This window comes from Lissotriton vulgaris, chromosome 2_1 (assembly GCF_964263255.1).
Source record: "Lissotriton vulgaris chromosome 2_1, aLisVul1.2, whole genome shotgun sequence".
In the NCBI taxonomy this organism is placed as follows: Eukaryota; Metazoa; Chordata; class Amphibia; order Caudata; family Salamandridae; genus Lissotriton; species Lissotriton vulgaris.
The window spans coordinates 1,871,070,620-1,871,090,181 of NC_141687.1; the positions used below are offsets into that span (position 1 = coordinate 1,871,070,620).

The 19,562-nt window shown below is 46.5% G+C and overlaps 1 protein-coding gene across 6 annotated transcripts in view; it reads right to left on the reverse strand.

The window, feature by feature from the left end:
• MEF2A (myocyte enhancer factor 2A) overlaps nt 1–19,562 on the reverse strand; it is a 500,550-nt gene that overhangs the window by 60,983 nt on the left and 420,005 nt on the right. For 4 of the 6 annotated variants that reach the window (XM_086958071.1, XM_086958070.1, XM_086958073.1 and 1 more), the window contains exon 7: nt 19,286–19,470. In XM_086958071.1, the coding sequence (XP_086814197.1) occupies nt 19,286–19,470 (185 nt within the window). Of the gene's footprint in view, nt 1–16,267; nt 16,292–19,285; nt 19,471–19,562 lie in introns of all 6 variants that reach the window. The other 2 variants (XM_086958069.1, XM_086958074.1) reach the window with 1 other exon arrangement.

The window sequence follows — 19,562 nt, forward strand, 5'->3', positions numbered from 1 at the left end:
ATGAGTCTCATTGAGTTGGGTAACCATAAACATCTGTTATCAGTGCCAAGATACCAAGGATGAACGTGTGCTTAACAAATACGCATGTTATGTTAGGTTACGTTATGTTATTTGTGTTGGTGTGTTTGCAGGGTGCTTTTGCTCGAGGCACAGATGGTAAATAAGACCGCGAGACAGGGGGCGCCCGAGGTAGTGAGACACACAGAGTAGCCCACAGGGTGGAGAGGCAGAGACAGAGCGAGGAGCAGAGAGAGTTTCCAACAGAGACAAGAGGAGAGAGGGGGGGCCCGAAGCACGATGTTTGATTGATGGGAGGTAAAGAAAAAGAGGTGACTAAGAGATAAGGCGATGGACACACGGACTGAGCTCCAGACAGACTGACAAAGGCTCCAACAGCTGCTCTAAAATCAGGCCTCACAGAGCCCAGAGATGCTACTGGCTGCTTGCCGCACACCCTGTGTACCTTGCTGCACAGTGTACGTACCTCAACCGCTATTCCCTTTGTACCTCAGAGTGCTGCCCCTGTACACGACCCTGCTGCTCACAGCGCTGCTCCTGCTCGCCTCTCGGCGCTATCCTCCGAGTGTTACCCACCGTACCTCTCAGTACTGCATCGTGTGCATCACAGCACAGGCTCCCTGTGCGAATGGTAAAGAGTACAAAGGTCTACTGCATATACTAGTGATTAGCCAATGGCTTACGTGGGCTACCCATTGCCCCATGCTGCCTGCTGTAGCTGGTGAAAGATAAACGATAATGAGACAACAACAGAACCATGGAAGAAGATTCTGCATGAGAGCCTCTATAAATAAGTATGTATATCACATATAAAATGTTACTAAAGTCAAAAGGTCTTTGCTAACACCAGACCCAAAGAAAACCCAGAGGAGTTTATTATGGATGGGCTGAAGGGATTCAATAGAGAGAACATTTTCACTGAATTTTCTCTTGCTTAATGAATGAAAAAAGCTGCACGTTCTAAAGTTTAGCAGAATATTCACCGAATTCTGCAAAGTGAAGTCATAGGTTGTTCAAGCAGGACTCTCGTGGTAGAAAAAGTAAACTGAAGTTTACATACAAAACCCGAGCTTGAAAATGAGTACCTTAAAAGCTACTGCCATCTTCCCTTTTAAAATCAGATGTTTTACCTCCCCTCTGACCCCCAAACCACCGACACAAACATGAAGCCCACGTGTGGGAGCCTCACTTGTCAGTCCTCTACTTGGAATTCTGGATTGTGTTGACTTGACCCCCACAAGGGCCTGACCTCCCCCCTCCTCCCAGGAGGGCCTCCCGGGCTTTGAACCTTCAGCCATAAAAAGGAGCCCGGATTGAAAAGTCAGTCTCGCGCTGGACGGGCATCAATCAGCCTGCGGAGGCCCCGCCGGAGCGCGCGCCCCTGCCCTCCTGTACGTGCCCTTCATGTCCGCGCGCTCCTGCAGGCTGGGTGGCTGAGTGGGTTCATTTCCTGCTCCGGCTACAACGAACGCGACCTGTTGCGGTGCCACAGCTGAGGCTAATAGGAGCCCGGGGGCAGCGAGCTCTCCTCCGCCCAGATCAGCCAAATCTCTTGTGACAGGCGGCATGTTGTAGGGCCACGGGCATTAAGTGGCTACAGTCGGCAGAAGGGCACAAGGCAGGTGCAAAGACACGCCCAAATCAGCTTTAAAATGGCTGCGGCCGGATGTAATATTACGCAGCACCTCATAAGTTTAACTAAATAATAACACACTTCCTGTAATGAAATTTGTTTTTAAAGGGCCAGCACTCCCTGCATACCATTACGAGTTACCAGGAACAGTGCAAGGGGTTTCACAGCTCAAGTGGCAGTCTCGTTCTCGAAGTCCATTGGCCCCGGCCTCGGATGTTCCACGCGCTGGAGGGCGGACATAATTCACGGTGACGCGGGGCTCCCATGCCCGAGGGAGAGCTCCGCGGAGCCTACAGAACACCGAATTGGCGGTGAGTGAGTGGGAGGGGGGGGGGGGCTGTGCGCTTCTGTGTGTGCGACGGCGGGGGGTGGGTGGGGAGTCTCTGTATGTGTGCGTGCGTGTATATGCGCTCGTGTGTGTGTCTGTGTGTGCGCATGCGTGCAGGGGGAGGTGTGCCTGTGTATGTTTGCCCTTCCCAGGAGATGGCCACAGCGAGCGCGTTCTCGCGCGCGCGGCCTGCTCCGATTGCCTTTTGCAAGATGTGGGCGGCCAGCTCTAGTCCCCTCTCCTGGGAAGCAGAGTCGCTCACAATAGGTCTTTGGCGAGATGGCGCTTTCGCGCTGTTCAACGCCACGAGACCTAAAAAGGACCCAAGGAAAAGATGAATCTAAAAGCAAAATGAAAGCAGAAATGGAAAAGGAGATTAGCCTACCAGCCGTGGCAACGGAGTGGACTACTTTTAGGGCACATATGCAAAGAAATGTGCTGTCAATCACATGAAGCGAATGAATGGCTGCAGCAGGATGACTTCCACATGGTACAGGTGGGGGTGGAATCAAAATGTGACTGACACTTCAATACGGTATACACACGTTACAACGCATCTGTTACTCCGCACTACCATTACAACGCGACTTTTACAACGCATACCATTACAACGCATTGCGCTGGGGGGCGCTCTAGGATAGGGAATAAGTATAATTTACTATCCAACACCTTCCCTAGGGTCCACGGGGACTGGAGTTAGAATAGTAAATTATACTTACCACTATCCAGCACCTCAAAGCGCTATGCGTTGTAATGGTATGCGTTGTAATGGTCGCGTTGTAATAGTAGGTAGTTGTAACGGTATGCGTTGTAACATGGTACATCCCTTCAATACACCAATGGATGAAGAAGGCTGACTAAAAGCCCTACATTTATATATATGTATGTATTTTATTATTGTTTGTTTTCCCACAAATCAAGACTCGCAAGACAACTTAAGCTGCTTCAAGGCCAGACCTAGAAAGGCAGAGCTTATACCCACAGAACAAAGCACATTCTCAGGCCATTTTTCAACTTCAACTGGACTCTATACTGTTACTCTACATCCGTCAGTTACATGGCTTTGATTCGTCTTAATTGGCAGGTGCTCAACCAATGACAAATATTTAACAAGTGTCTTCCTTGCATCTTCACAGCCTTCATGAAAACGGAAATACACACCACTGCTAGTTCGAATTGTCAAGTGTTGCGGGGTCAGACTCAATGTAGAAAACATATCAGTTCTGCTGCTTTTTTCACTGCCCTAGCTTCCCGTTGCACAAGTTCTAGCTAATCCATGCCCACAGAAGGAACTGTGAAATTCGAAGCTGCTCCCAGATGGCTGCATTCTACCCATTTCCAAGAATAGTCCTACACTGGGTTTCAGGTACACTTTTTTCATCAATACACCGCCCTTTGGCACTCCGTTGGCTATTTCTTCAACTCAAAAACCCACCCTGACAATTTTCTTCAGAAATCTGAAAAGGTTAATTTTCAGGCAGAATATCATTCGGTGCCACAAGGCAGATAGCCCCACTGTTGTGCATACATTATGCCTTCTTTATTGCTGCTTTCTCTATGCTCGGATGATCTCCTGATCTCAGCTGTGGGTAGCAGGGCTTTCAGTTTACTCAAACTGTCACGGAGAAGCAGTCTCATGAGGATACAGTGAACGTTCCTATAAGTCGTCATCTTTTATATCACACGTTACTTCTGAGTTCCTACCACCTTAAGATTGTGGGCTTTGTTTTGAGTCACTTACTGGCTCTTGTGTTGAGTTTCCAAAACCTACATAAAACTAGACAACCCCCACACAACTGCGCAGATTTCCCAGCGTTTCTTTCGCTACGTTGAAACATCTTGCGTTGAATCCCTAAGTCTGTATGCTGTTACACAGATGACAAGGGACCAACTGCGTAAGTCTATCCAAGACAAAGGGGTCAAAGGTGTGGAGAGATGTGGGCTTTGGTTCAACATCAAAGTGGGTAATTCAAAGCATGCCTGTGTCCAATTCTAGACTTTAAACAGGAAAAACTATGCTACGAGTCAAACCAATAGATGAATGAAAAACTATGCAGAGCACATGAATCTAATGAGACATGCTAGAAAATAGCAGCAAACACAGACACAAACCAATATCTAGTTCGGTCCACTTCTGGAAGCCTTGGATGGAATATAGCCTGAAGAGGGCCAACTCTTTAGCAGTATTGTTTGTGGTATAGAATGCTTCATCTATGGTACAGTGGCAATTTTGAAGGTCTCATTTAGAGGTCTGGATCCAGATGTCAAACCAGGTTAATTTTACTGCACACAGTTCAATTGTGATACACATTTTAAAACCCCCTTCAGTGAGAATTAAATAATAAATTTGAATCCTTCGAGGTAGATAATTGGAGTCTGCAGAGGAAACCACGCCGGACTAGTGACAGCTTTACTACAGAACGAGATTCAATCAAAACTGGATGATCTGCTTGTCTGCGAGCACAAAATACCAGGGCAAACACCGAGATGAATGTGCATCCTATATGGTTGGGGTACAAAAATTAGAAAATGTATGCCACTTATTAGGAACCTTTTATTTTAAAGAGATCCTTGGCAAGACCAGGCCCTCAAGTCACACATGAGAAAGAGCCTGGTCTCTGTTCTAAAATGTTGTGATTACATTAAATTAATCCAAGAACCACTGCTACTCGCCGAAAAAGCGCTTTAACACCTCATCAGGGTTAGCAAGTGCTATATAAAAACGCAAACCTTTTCCCTCTTCTATCCTTCTCAATCTTTTTCATACTTCCCTATACTAATTCATCACTAAACCTTTATGGGTTTCGGAGTAGCGTTTTGATGCCTCGTATGGGGTACTAAGCGCTATATAAATGCAATTACAATACAATTAGGAGCACAAGGTCTTAAATGATCTTGATATTCATATGTGCTGTATGTGTTGATGAGACTGCCCCGCTGGAGCCTGTAGCAGGCTCATTAAATGGCACCAAGAGACAAAGCCTTGTCTAGAGACATTAGGTCAGACTAAAGATTGCAAAATACCAAAACAGGGACTAAATGAGAGCATGTAGTACATACAATCCGGGGGAACACACTATTTATAGATATTACAGAAATATACTGAAAAGAGAACAGTCTTTAGAAACAGGGCGGGCACCAGGGACGGGCATTGTGGACAGCTCAGCAACACAATGAGATGATTGACAGAGCGCTAAAACTATTCAGACACCCACCCCCAGTCACAGATCTGGGTTGAATCTATCATCATTCTTTAGCTCACTTCGCCACCCCAGTTCAGATCCTGCTATATGAAAATCAGTCTCGACCCTGTGCCTCATGGGGACAGTCCAGCCCGAACTGCCAAGCCAGGTCTTCCCTGAACCAGAAACAAGTATACTGGGACCGGTTTCTGGTTAACACCCTTCATCAGCCAGGGTAGCTTGAATCCAGTGGCAAAGTGAGCAAGGGACCCACGCCTGGAAATACCCTGCCAACTCATGGCGAACAAAGCAAACACAAGAAGATGCCCAGGGCCTGCTTCAGCTCAAAATCACTGGGGCCTCATCAGAGTAAAGTCTTTATGAAGACTCCAGTGTTGTGAGACACAAGGAGCAGCAGAGGCTCAATAGAGGCAGGCAGGGTCCATCTCTACCCTGGGCTTTGCAGTCTTATGCTGAAAGAGCTACAGAAATCTAATCGCTGTATCTGATTGATAAGAGTGATCAGGTGGGTGCTTGAAGTGCCCTTAGGAGTGAAGCGAGCCCTGCCTCAGCTCCTGATTAAAGAGCTGGGGGCCTTGCAGGGCTGAATACAAAAAAAAGAATCCGGTCCATCACGAATAAGAGTTACTCACCTAGGAGGAAGGGGAGACATATCAAAATTTAACAGAAACTTTTACCTTAGTACATTGGATTATATCAATCAATTGAAATATTTAATAAAAGGGAGAGAGAGTTTTTAAACATTAACTGAGAAACATTCCTACCCCTGCCCTCAGAGTGATTATATTAGTGAACTAAGAGCAGGGCCACTGGAATGATGTTGCCAGCAAGGACCATATCATGTGGCAGGGTCTACTAACTTATGCAGCAAGAAAAGTCAAATTATGTGGCTTAATCCTGCAAATTTTGTGACAGTAATACTATATGGGCAAAAGTGTTCTCTCAGTACCAGTCTGCCACCCAAATACAGCAAGAAGCAACAAAATGATGACCAGTCAACCTTGGCGAAGGGCTTCCCACTGTGCAGCTAAGTGTGGCAGGGTATATTCAGATGTGAGTCCCGTGCTTACTTTCCCACTGGATTCAAGCAAGCCGGGCTGAAGACGGCTGGAATGCAAGAAACCGGTCCTCGGAAGCTTGTTTCCGGTCCAGGGAAGACATGGCTTGGCAGTTCGGGCTGGACTGTTCCCATGAGGCACAGGGTCAGACTGATTTGCATATAGCCATGTCTGAACTGGGGTGGCAGAGTGGGCTAAAGAACGGTGATGGATTAAACCCAGATCTTTTGACTGGGGGTGAGTGTTTGATTGATTCAGATGCTCCATCCATCACCACCCCCTTTTTGTACCGCTACAAGAGTTTCTGCATTTTAGTAACGTTTGATCAGTTTGCGCAATAAATCATCGTGTTGTTAAAAGCTGCAGAGTATGCAGAAGATGGCTTATGTGGCAAATCCATAACTATGCAGACAACGCAGCACCAGCAAAATCACATAATTCCAATGGCCCTGACTAAGAGGCATGTCAGGATTCATGTGCACCCTATATGAAAGCTAGATTCTTATTAAAAATGGAGCAAAATTACAGTCTATTGCAACAAACACAAGAGGTGTAGGTACAGTGCATACCCTGAATGCAAGTATTTGAAAGTTCTCTTAGGATTGAAATTGGGTAAAATGTATGTTTGTGAAGGAAATCAGTTACTTATCTGTAAACTGAGGTTCTCTAATATTAGTATATTTCAAAGATTCACGTGAAATACACCCTCCTCCCCATAGAGGCTCCCCTGGCTCAGTTTAATAGGTTTATATTGCACTTGTGATTGAAAATCTGGCGAGGCTAATGTAGACAAGAGATCCTTGTTCTTCAGAGCTGCCGACAGCCGCAGTGGAGACGAAAGATCTGTCAGTAATTGTTTTGACAGAAGTCCTTTTTTTGTTGTCAACGTTGAAGAGGATGCTGCCCTCAACGAAGATGGTGTTACCCTTACAGACAATATAGTCACCACTGAAGAACTTGGACTGAGGTGAAGAGAAAATCAACGTCATCGTCAAAGTTGTGGTGACGGAAGTTCTCGTCGTCGGGGGGGTCGTCGACGTCTTCGTCGACGGAATGTCTCTTTGTGGGGATAAAACCATCTCTGGAACAGATCTGGACGTCGTCTTTATTTTGAAGGAGTAGAGGGCTCCTTTTTTGAAGACCCTGCACATGTTGAAGCTCCCTTTGTCCTTACTACAGGTTGCAGTGAAAACGTATTAGGCATAGATTTACTGAAGCTCTGTATGCGACCATATCATGTTGTCCCCAAGGTGTATCCCTAACAATTCCCCCCACTGCAGCGTCCTACATGTATCTGTCCGGTACCCTCCCACCAGAGTTGAGAGTTGCAGTCTTTACCTTCCTCCCTCTGGATATCATCAGACACTGATGTAGGGTGTCTCAAAATACCCCCTCATGTGGTAGGCTTCCAGCCAGCCGCACTTCTCCACCGCCTCCGGCAGTATAGACTACCCGCGTAAGGATAAATAACCCTTTTAACAATAATATCTGAATTGATGGACAAGGGCGTAGTGGAGGAGACACGTGGCAACATCTGTAACAGTCCCATTATTCCGGTTCTTAAAAAGACCAATGGAGATGCTCTCTCCCCTAAAATATATAGATTCGGGATTGACCTGAGAGCCCTTAACAAAATAACAATATTCCAATACCCTGTTGCCCCCGACATTACAGCCCTCTTAACGATGGTCCCTTCTGACACCACGCATTTCTCTGTCATTGACCTGAAAAATGCCTTTTTCAGTATTCCTGTACATCCTGACAGCAGACATTTTTTGGGTTTCTCTCTTGGTGGGCGGAGCTTTCGATTCTGCCACGCCCCTCAAGGTTTCACCGAGAGCCCCTGCATCTATAGTCAAGCCCTCAAAAGTCAACTAGATTCCCTGGAACTCCCTGATAATTCCACACTATTACAATATGTTGATTGCGTCCTCATTGCTGCAAATTCTGCCCCAACATGTAAAGAAGCTACTCTCTGTTTGTTACACCACCTTGCCCTCCACAATCACAAAGTCTCTTTGAAAAAGCTTCAGTTTTGTCAAGAGAAGGTGACCTATTTAGGTCATCTCCTCTCGAAGGAGGGAAGGCAGTTCACAGCAGATCGTGTAGCCATTATCAATGCTAGGACGGCCCCACGAACACAAAAGCAGGTGCGAGCCTTCATAGGCCTAACCTCATACTGTAGACAGTGGATTTCCAATTTTTCGGCCATGGTCAAACCTCTTCTTGCCCTCACCACTAAAGACATATCAAAAAGTTCCTTTCAATGGACTAGAGAGCATGTGCAGGCCTTCCAAGATTTAATGAGGGCTCTGTGTACTGCTCCCGTCCTCTGTACTCCTGATTATAGCAAACAATTTTTTATTTTTGTACATAACAGACGGCTGTGCATGCGCTGTCTTGACCCAGATGTTTGGAGGTCACCATTGGCCATGTGCCTATTTTTCAGCCCCCTTGGATCCTGTTGCAAGGGCTCACCCCAGGATGCCTACGGGCGACAGCTGCGGCTGCCCTCATGGTCCGTCAGAGTGCAGGGATCGTCATAAACTCCCCCCTGACTCTGATGGTTCCACATTCTGTGGATACTCTCCTTAATAACACCAATACACAGTACTTCAGTAGCGCACTACTCACAGGATATGAATTGACATTCTTTGCCAGCCACATTAACATCAAGAGATGCACAGTACTAAACCCCGCCACACTACTCCCACTGGATACTCAGGATGCCCGCTTAGACCCACATGACTGTATATTGAGGACAGAGGAGGAGACGAAGGGACGGGTTGACTTACAGGATACCCCGATTGCAGAACCAGAAGGTACACTGTATGTGGACGGATCATGTCTCAGAGGGCCAGATGGTAACACCTCAGCCGCCTACGCCCTCACGACACTGGAGCAAGTAGTAGAAACAGCTCAGATTCCGCAGTGCTCTGCTCAGGCAGCAGAATTAGTGGCCCTCACTAGAGCTTGTGAGTTAAGCAAGGGAATAACAGTTAATATTTACACTGACAGCCAGTATGCCTTTGGAGTGGTTCACAACTTTGGGAGACTATGGAAAGAAAGGAATTTCCTTACTTCACATGGGACCAAGATTCCACATGGCCCCCTAATTCACCGATTATTAGACTCCCTGACACTCCCCAGAAAGGTGGCCATTATAAAATGTAAAGCCCATAAGAAAGAGACAGATGATGTTGGGAGAGGCAATGCCCTGGCTGACCAGACAGCCAAGACAAACAGCTCTTAGAAAAAAGGAAGGAATGTATGTAGGAGGTCCCGCTAGGTGGGTGGCAGACGAGGGCATGATTGAAAACACAGTACAAAGTGTGATTGATATTCAGTCTCATGTTACTCCTGAGGAACTAAGGGTGTGGAAGGAGCAATTAGTAAAGGAGGGAATTGATGGTTGCTGGGTCCGCGCGACTATGGAAAGATAATGGATGTTACCTGACAGTCACGTGCTACCAGTAGTTATGATGGCCCATGGTCCTGCTCACATTAGTGCAAAAGGGATATGTAAGCTGTTGGAACCTACATGGTATAACTCTAAGATATAAAACAATTAATTGAGGAGGGCCCTAGGGAAATATTTACCGACCTAGCCCTGACATTGTTCCCTTGAATACCAGTAACACAACAAAATGTCAGGGGGTCAACATGTATAGTGATGCCTATTGACAGTATTAGCCAGAAACCAAAGACATACTCTCAAACTCCCAAGTGTACTTAAACTACGGGTCAGCCAACCAAAAGACAACTCATGGTGTTTGGTCCGGATGCCCATCAGTCACCACACGGAGCCGCCCTTCATCATTTGGGTTTCCTCAAAGGACCATCTCACAGTGAGAGCCAGAAGGTTAAGGGACCATAGCTGGATTAGAGCCCTCCCTAAAGATGTAATGGTCTCACTCAAATGTGATGTTGGTAGTGTAGATGGTATAGACACGGGTGACTGGTGTTGCAGTGTATAAAAAGTGATGGAACAAAAAATGGAAAGAGTGAGTGACTTTAAAATAAGATAAACGGGCACTGTAAATAGTTTATTCTGGTGCTGCCCGTTTGTCTACTCTAAAAAGTAGGCAAGGTAGTCGGATAGATGTTGGACTACCCAGCTGAATATTTGGTAAACATGTTTCTGCAAGTGGACGACAGTAATTGTCTCTTGCTTTCATCAGGACCTTACAACTGGATACTACTGCAATGTGAATTAAGATAAAGAAAAAAATCATAAAGTGACACCCAGAAAGTAAAGGAACAATAACAGAGTTCGCCTGATAATCCTAGGTGTCCTTTATGTTCACTGCCTTATGAATCAGAATGCTGTTCCGATTCGTAAGGTGTGCCGACCTCACCCCACCTGGCCGCGGCTCAGGAAATAAGTGGAAGCATCGCTCTGTCTGTCGATACTTCAGGCTGGCGTCTGAGCCATCTGGGGAGGTTAACCATAACTCTAAGATACCAACATATGCTGAAAAGCTGGTCAAAACATGCATGATTTGCCTAATGTATAACCCAGGAAAAGGCACAGTTACTCCTAAGGGAGGATTCTCTCCTCCTACCTTCCCTTTTGAAGGCCTCCAAATGGATTACATCCAGATGGACAGGTGTAACAATTTGAAATATGTCCTGGTGGTGGGCTGTACCTTCAGCCGATGGGCGGAGGCCTAAGCTGTCAAACACTGCATCGCTATCACTACCGCCAAAGTGCTATTAAAGGAGTACCTCCCAGGATTCGGTTTGCCCCGCTTGATCTGGAGGGACAACGGGACACTTTACGGCTCAAATAATGGAGGGTGTCTGTACAGCATTGGGTATAAAACAAAACTTTCATGCAGCTAACCACCCCCAGTCAGCAGGTCTAGTGGAGGTGTACAATGGCATCCTAAATACTAAGATGGTCAAAATAGTAGCCGAGATGGCCCACACCAGGATAGGGTTATCCCTCCATGAGATTGTGTTTGGGAGGCCTGCCAATGTATGGGGTGTCCCGCGGCCTAAGAAACTGCCTGATGTTGAATACCCTGTATTAACAGATTATCTGTACAGTCTAACTAACACCTTTCGTACTCTTTATCACCAGGTGCATGAGGCCATACCTGACAAAAGCAAGGGCCCAGGACACGTTATCCAACCTGGTGAATGGGTCCTGATCTGAACGGACTAAGAGCCTCGAGCCCCGCTGGACACAGCCCAGTCAGGTGTTACTGGCCACCCGCACCGATGTGAAAGTAGAAGGTCGGAAGAGTTGGGTGCATTCATCACACTGCAGGCATGTGTCTCTGCCCCTCCCCTATGATCAGTGGGTGAGGGAAGGACAAAGAGACTGAGACAGAAATAGTCCCGACGTTTGTCCCATTCAGCAATGCCAGATTGCATTCTACATCTACAGAAGCAGAGAGTGATAGTGTACTGAAGGGAAGGGTGGAACCCTCCCTTAACTCAGCTCAACATCAAGGACAGTTGTTCCCCGACCATACTGTTCCTACTTATTCCCGATATAACTTGCGCTCCCAAAGGAAGGCTTGCCCTTGACTTTGACAAAGGCCTATAGGCTGTAGGGCTGTGATCTTCCCCGCTGAGAGTAGTGCTGGTGTGTCAGACTAAGGTACGCCATAGGGCTCTTAGCACCTGCGCCCAGTGCAGCAACCACCAATCACAGACAGTCACTAGAGGTCCCTATCTTAGCAGAATGGCAGCCGCCCAATTCAATAGAGTCCAGAAACAATATGTCAGTCTCCTACATAGCAAATGCTTCATGGCCACCATGGTGACAATGCCATCCAACGCCTGCATCGCCTTTCTTCTGAAATACATCTGGATGAAGGCAACTGGTCCTTCACAGGCTGGATCTGGGGCCTCCTTTCCCAGTGGGGGTGGAGGGTCCTTATCTTCCTTGCCTTGGGAGTAGCTGTCCTGGTCTCCTGCTGTTTGTGCTTTCAGTGCCTGCCAATGCTCTGTACAATGTGTGTCCAGACCTTCAAGCCTCCACCCTCTAACATTCATGACACAAATATGAAGATGATGCTCCAACAAGAAACAGATGATCTCATGAATATTGACATTTCCTAGAGTATTTGCCACCCAATGGCAAAAGGAGGGTCTAAGGAAAAGTGTTCTTCTTGTCGGCGTCCATTTGGTGCCAGGACTCCATTGTTTTTGCATTGCCATTTTGTGTCAAACACCCACACAGGACCCAACTGGTCATTTCTGCGGATGCCTGAGAAAATTCTATCTGTCATGACAAAACCCTGCCTGCAGCCTACATTTCTGCCCAAAAACTGTTGCACACCCAACCCCCTGTTCTTTGCAGTTCAACAGAAAGCCATGAGACATCCACGCCCTGTGTAAACAAGCTGGTTTTCCATCTCCTGCTCCCTGCCTGGTAAATATCCTTGACACTGATCAGGTTATCTGGACAATGGTCTGCCTGCTCGGCCTTGATCAGGGTGATTGGACAACGGTCTGACTGCTTGGCCTTGATCAGGGTGATTGCACACTGGTTTGAACACCGAAGCTTTGATCAGGCTGATTGAACAATGACCTGAATGACCGAGCTTTGATAAAGCGGATTAAACAATGACCTGAGTGCCGAGCCTTGACCAGGTCATCAACTACAAACATCGCCTTGATCAGGTTATCAGCTGCAAACACTGACCTGATTGAACAATGGACTAACAGCCAAAAGAGTGGGATGAAAATACATAAAAGGCTTGTAAGCTGCGGAGTAAAGCAGCAGCCTCCTCTGTCTTGTTTCCAACAAGCTTGGGACTCGGTTCCATAGCCCGGGCTATTTGAATAAGTCTGGGATCCTCCTGCAGACGAAGGATCCTGTGTCTCCTTTTACTAAGTGTGGAGGGTATGGAAGACTTGGGCAGTTCCCCCGTCGCCGAGACCCAGTAAGTGGGTTTATCCGGTTCTTCAGCGCTACAGCTCAGCTGTGACAGCCCCCACGTATGGGTGCACTGGACACCGGTCATGCCCCAATGCAACCTCCCCCCTAACGACCCCATTGTCCCCACTCCAGTCACTCAGGGTACGGTTACCTTATACACACCTTTTACCACCAAGCTGCCCCTGCGCAGGCCAATCACACCTGTGCCATACCTGTGCATGTCGCCAATGGCGCATCATCTCACCTGCACGTCGAGGAGGGCGACCCTTTGAAGGCTCGACCTAGAAACCTGGCTCTCCTACTAGAGGTCCTTTTGGAGCGTTAACTCTAGTAGTGCGAAGCACTGGCCGGTGATGGCGCATACCCGGCAAAAGTAGCAGTCAGAGACATTCTCTTGTTGTGTATAGTCTTCCCTCCCCCCACTGCTCGCCAGTGTCTGTAAATTGATGCACTGAATCACAGTGAAGGAGCACCAGCCTGTCCACAAAATACCTTCACAGTGGCTCTGCTCCATCAAGTGAGTTGTCAGAACACATGCAGCGGGACCAGGCTGTAAAAACACTAGGCTTTCTTGATAATGCATATCTCAAATCAAACAAGCATTGTTCCATTCGGGGCAGGAAATCCGCATCTTTACATACAGCGGAAAGAGAGAAAGGGTGAGGTAAAGAAGACAATAGAAACTAGAAAAAGGCAAGGAGAGAGACCTTGGAGAAGAGAGGCAGGAGGGCAGAAGATGGGCTCCGCATAGGACGAGTCATGTAAGAAGATCTTAATTTCTAAAGAAATTTCTTGGGGATGAGAAAAGGGACGCCGCCATCGCGAAACCTAAAGTGATCGCTTTTGAAAACAACAAAGCCACAAGAGGTGCGCACGCACCGATATGCTTTTAATGATCGTGGCCTTGTCTGGGCACGATAATTGAAAGCATATGGCAGGAAATGCGCGTAATAGACACCAATAGGCCAGGGGCGGAGCTATGTGCCCGCCTCTGGCCTATTGTGTGCTATTTTACAAAACAACACGCAGGGAAAGGCCAATAGCAGGCCGCAACGGTAAAATCACGAGCGTGTGCATTTCCCAGGTCCATTTTCAAAACCCGGAAAAAAGAACTCTCGCTGCGCGAACACTGCTGCGCAGTGTATTGCTAGGCACGAGACCTAAAAACTAAGCATGATGCTGAAGTCTTAACCCCTTGCATGCTGATGACGGAGCGGTTCAGTCATCAGCTACGGGTGAGCTGTGCTGATGACGGAACCGTTCCGTCATGACTCCGCCCGCGCAAGGCGGAGTCAGCATGGGCGGGGAATTCCCGCCACACGCAAGGGGTTAAGACTCCAGACACTGCCCAGCCGCACACCCACTGACCTCTGGCCCCATGGCACTCTGAGGGCTTCGGAGTAAATGAAGACCGCCTGGAAATGCAGCAAATAAACATCGCTGCACTTCCAGGCGTCTTCAAATACATGTGCTTGCAGAGGCCTTACGTAACCCACGCATAGGATGTAAGCTAGTGAATTCCTTTTGATGAGGCTTTTTCTACGAATAACGGTTTCTCCCGATAGTACTGGAGTTAAGTCAAATTGGACCCAGGCGTTTTTTTAGACAAAACTGGATGATCCTAGTTACTTGGCTGAAAACATCTTATCCTTGTACAAATGTAATGTATAGTGGACGCCAATGAGAATTGTGTGCGGGCGTCTCAATATATTGCAAATTCGTGTCGTTTACTTGCAGTGTAGTTGTTAGATTCAATAAAGTCAACAAGAAAACCACAAGAGGGCGCCGTAACCATGCTAAAATCAATGCAGAATTTTGCGTAAATAATGAAACCAAGAAGCTCGAACCAGCTTATTTTTCCCAAAACGATCCCTACTTATCATTGTACTCTGCACGGAGAATGGATAACTGACATTATATTTCAGTGACTGTCATTTGTCACATAAAGACGTGGAAATAAGCAAAACTTGCAAATTCTAAATAGGAAAGATTCGTAGTGTGATCATGGTGACATGTAAAGAAATCCTAAAACACTCATGGCGGCAAGTGGCTGTGAAAAGGCAGTCTAAACAAGCTGATCAATGACAGTTCTTTGAATCAGTTTTTTTTTTCCCGAGGTAGACTATTCCTCGTTAACTAGATGAAATGAGCAGGAGGTGACATAACCAAGGGATTAACCTTCGCGCTACACAACAGCTCTACGCCCATCTTTTTGGTAATTTAAAGTTGCGGCGAAAGACAGCGGTGGCACAAATTAGGGGTAAAGGATTAAGTTTGGCACTGCTACAATTTTATTTTTATATTGATATTTTTGAGAAATGAAATCACACGACAAAAAATGCATGCTTCCTAAAACCACAAATTCAAGGAGCCACAAACACTAACAAGCATGCAAACACAGCTCCGTGACGTCATGCAGTCTTTGCCCAGGATTATACATGTAGACGTGAAAACGTAATAGGGAAAAGTCAATGCAGCGTTTCAACTAACGTGTGACGGGGCTTAATTTACGTTGACTATGTACGCTGTAGCCACAACTGCGGAGCGGGGCCGTGTGGGAGAGCTGGACATGTTCATCGTGACCAGACTGTCCGGGGTCGAGGCCAGGGTGCTTGCGGCGCGCACATTGTGGAGGTGGCCACATTGTGCTGTCATTGGAAGGGAATGGCCGCCGCCGCTCGCACGACTCGCCGGCCCGCTGCGGCGCAGGAGCTCTGCCTGTAAACAGGAAAAGAAAGGCCCTTGTGGTTTGAGACCGCGGCGGAGCACAGAGTCTGGCCTGCACCGGCTCCTGACAGAAGGTGACCTCACCAGGGCTGATGCAACTGCCTCGAGAGGAGGAGAGATGCGCTGCCCTGCTCACACAATGGGAGGAACTTCGACAATGAAGTCATCAATTGAAAATACAGAGAAAGCACGACACAAAGGAATGTCGCCTTTCCTTGGAAGTGTTATCAATGTCTTAACATCATGGGCAATGGCTTGCAGCGGTGACAAATATGTTTCCTCAAATTGAAGGTGAACGGAAAACGTTGAATCGTGTTCTGGTTCAGTGAGTGCATGCAGTGAAGTGTTGTTGTATGCAAAACGGGACCACATCATGCTCATGAGGCAGGGCCTCGGACTCACCAAGTCTAGCTCATCCTCCTCCGTCTGTGATCGCAAACAAGAGGGAGACAGATTACTAAGACACAGTTTCAGCATTATAGTGCAGCAAAGAGACGATAACGACCATCTGGTCACACTCTCTCACCCCCCTCCCTCCCACACACACTTCTGGGATGCAAACATCACAGAATAATGTACACTGGGTCAATTAGCATTCACCCCACCCCCACCCGGAACTTGACCCTGGGTGACAGGCGATGTGCCGCCAGTGAAAGACAATGTTCTGGCTTCATGCAACGGATACATTCAAAGGAAAACAATCACTTACTCATATTCTAGCTATACAGACACTAGCTTAAACACCGGTGATGTACATATATATGTACATTCTAAAATGACCCCTTTGATGTGAACCTAGTTACAGAACAAAAAGCCACAAATGTGCACCAAACTGCTCGCAGAACTGAAGTTTTTGCACTATGAAATAGGCCAAGAGCATGCACGGACTGGGGTCAATAAATGTATGCACAATTCCTTTTTGAAGATAAAAAAAAATAAAAAATGTGGTTTTAATGGTATTATTCCCGTAGAGGAGGAGATGGCATTTAATTACAAGGCCTCCCGCTGGCCTCTTATGCGATGCGGCGTTCTGAGACTTCTTAGCCTAGTTTCGCTCTCAAGGGACCGATGAAGGTTGAGTAAACTGGAAACCTGGTGGTTGATTCTGGTGGATCATACCCGAGGATGATGCCACGAAACTGACCAATACCGTGAAAGGATGGTCCCTTTTTTTGTATCTTTATTTATTAAGCAAAGTGACTTTATATCTTGGTCCTGAGGAATGCCATGTACTCCCATAGTCCAGGGAGGGAGAGACGGCTAGGGCGGTCGACCTCAGAGCTGGGGAACCGGGTTAGAGTTTCGGCAGGGAAGCTCAACATTCTGTGATTCTGGGCAAATCACTTGATCTCCCCGTGCCTAACAAATAAAATGATTGTGTCCGTCTGTAAGGAAACTGGTGCTCATGTAAAGCAACTCAGATACCTCCGGGTCTAGTTTGAGCTATAAAAACGCCACACAAAAAAAGGCAGAACCATGTTGACCATCACATGAGGGAAATATCCATATCCCGTTTCACTTAGCTTGTTTTTTTTTAGCTCTATCCATTGGGGGCACCAGAATAAAAGTTTATTTTGCCCACCAAGAGATAGTTTTCACCCACTCTATTTTCTCTTGTTTGTACACTCTGCCCCTCCCTCCCCATACAAGAAATAATATCTGCAGAATTAGTGACAACCCCGCTCCTCTCTTGCGAGAGAGTTGCAGCCCACACTGGTACTGTGAGATCCCAGTGTGAAGAGGGGACCCAATGATGAAGTATGTCACCTTTGGGTGAGTGAGGGTATTTGTCTTAACACTAGAGTGCTTTGCAGTCCCTCCTGTATTTCTGGTTTCTTTTCAATTTTTTTTTCCATCACCCACGTACATAGTGTGAGTTTCAAAGTATTTACAAGGCACAGAATAACTAATGTTATTACATACTGTTCTTGTACTGGAGTCTGTTTACTTATTGGTGTGGTGCTCGCTTGAGCTCTCTCTCAATTAGTCCTAAATTATAGAACCAGTCTCTTCGGCTGCGAAAGATGGCCTTAATTTTCACCAACTGTTTCAGCCTAAGCAAAAGTCGCACAGGAAGCAGGGAAGGTGTTGGGGTCGAATACTTAACGACTATTCCGGTCACTAAGTTTTAATGACATTCTGCATCTTTTTGGTAATTTTCACCTAATATTAGGACCTCAGTTTCTCTGCTCACTTTTATGGTAATAAGCAATGGACAAGGTTTGCTCTCATTGGTGCCCAAAGGCTTCCTGTAAGTTTCAATGAACAGCAGCTACGGGCTAATGGCCCCCACATTACTAAAGGTTGGTAGAATATTAATCTACCTTATTAGCAGCCAAAAAAGAAATATTTGGGGTTCCACCAAATGCACAATATGTATTTGTTCATCGTTCCCCTGTGATACACTTTTTTTTAAACACTATGCTATCATTGCCAATGTTGGGAAGCAGATGTGTCCAACAGATTCCGGGGCCAAGGATCTACAACTGAATGTCAGGATGATCAACAATTATGGAAAAGGAGTTTCATTTTGATATATTGTCTCTCTCTCTCTCTTATATATATATATATATATATATATATATATATTGTATTTAAATGTGAAAAGAAACAATATAACTAATTTAAGCATAGGCGACTAGCACTTGTGTGGCCATGTGTAGCCATAACTACTCTTGCTCTAGGATTATTTGTATGTAAAAGTAGGTTATGCACGTATGTCGAATATTTGCCATAAATCCAACCTTCCTGAAGATATGCTTATGATGGTAACATGTCCCCTTGAGCTAAGATCAATCCAAATACGATGACGAGGATGACTGAAGGAGCAGCTGAGAAGACAGAAAATAATTTATTCGCATGCTAAAAGGAGGGTACTGGGCTTAAGATCTTCATTCAACCACCAACTGCTGCCATTCAGTCGGGTAGAGGGAAGATGAACGGGGGAGAGAAGTGCATGGGAAAGATGGAGCGGGATGAATAACACTCATGTCCCACTCAAGGCATCGATTGACGCTAGTCCTCATCACATGCTTACCTTCACCTGCCTTTTCAGGATATGCCAAAGTAAAAATGATTTAATTCAGAGTAATATGTAACCGGCCTGGTTGCACCAGGTGAAACCTAAACTACCTCAAACAGCAGAAAGCAACTTAACGATTTAAACACAAACAGTACTTTTTGTGTGGGAATCAGGTCTCCTCTATAATAGAACAACTTAATGAACAGAGGAGGGCTGCTTACCAGAAAATCAGATTTCCAGACAGGCATCTTTCAGACATGCGACTGGTCCTTCTGCTAACTTTACAGCTGATGAAGATGCCCTCGCTTGTCAGAAATTCTTTGATTTCCATATGGGCTAATTTGCCATTCATAAAAGCATTCATGAAACTTGTTCAACGCAGAGGGGTCCTGACTCACCAGTGGAGGCATCATGCCCTTGCTGGAAGGGGGGATGACCACGCGGAGATCCGGCTTACGACTGTTCATGTTGAGACTTCCTCCCGGTGGGGGTGGCGACTTGGACGGCATCACCTTGCCCATCCCGTTGCCACCTGTGCTTCCTAGTAAGCCAGGAGATGCTCGAGCGTTCACAAACCCATTTCCTATTGTGGGAAGAGATAAAAGAAACAAAAAACACATGAGATCGTGTTACCACTCTCAACACCAAACTTCACAGATAAGTACAATATCAGCT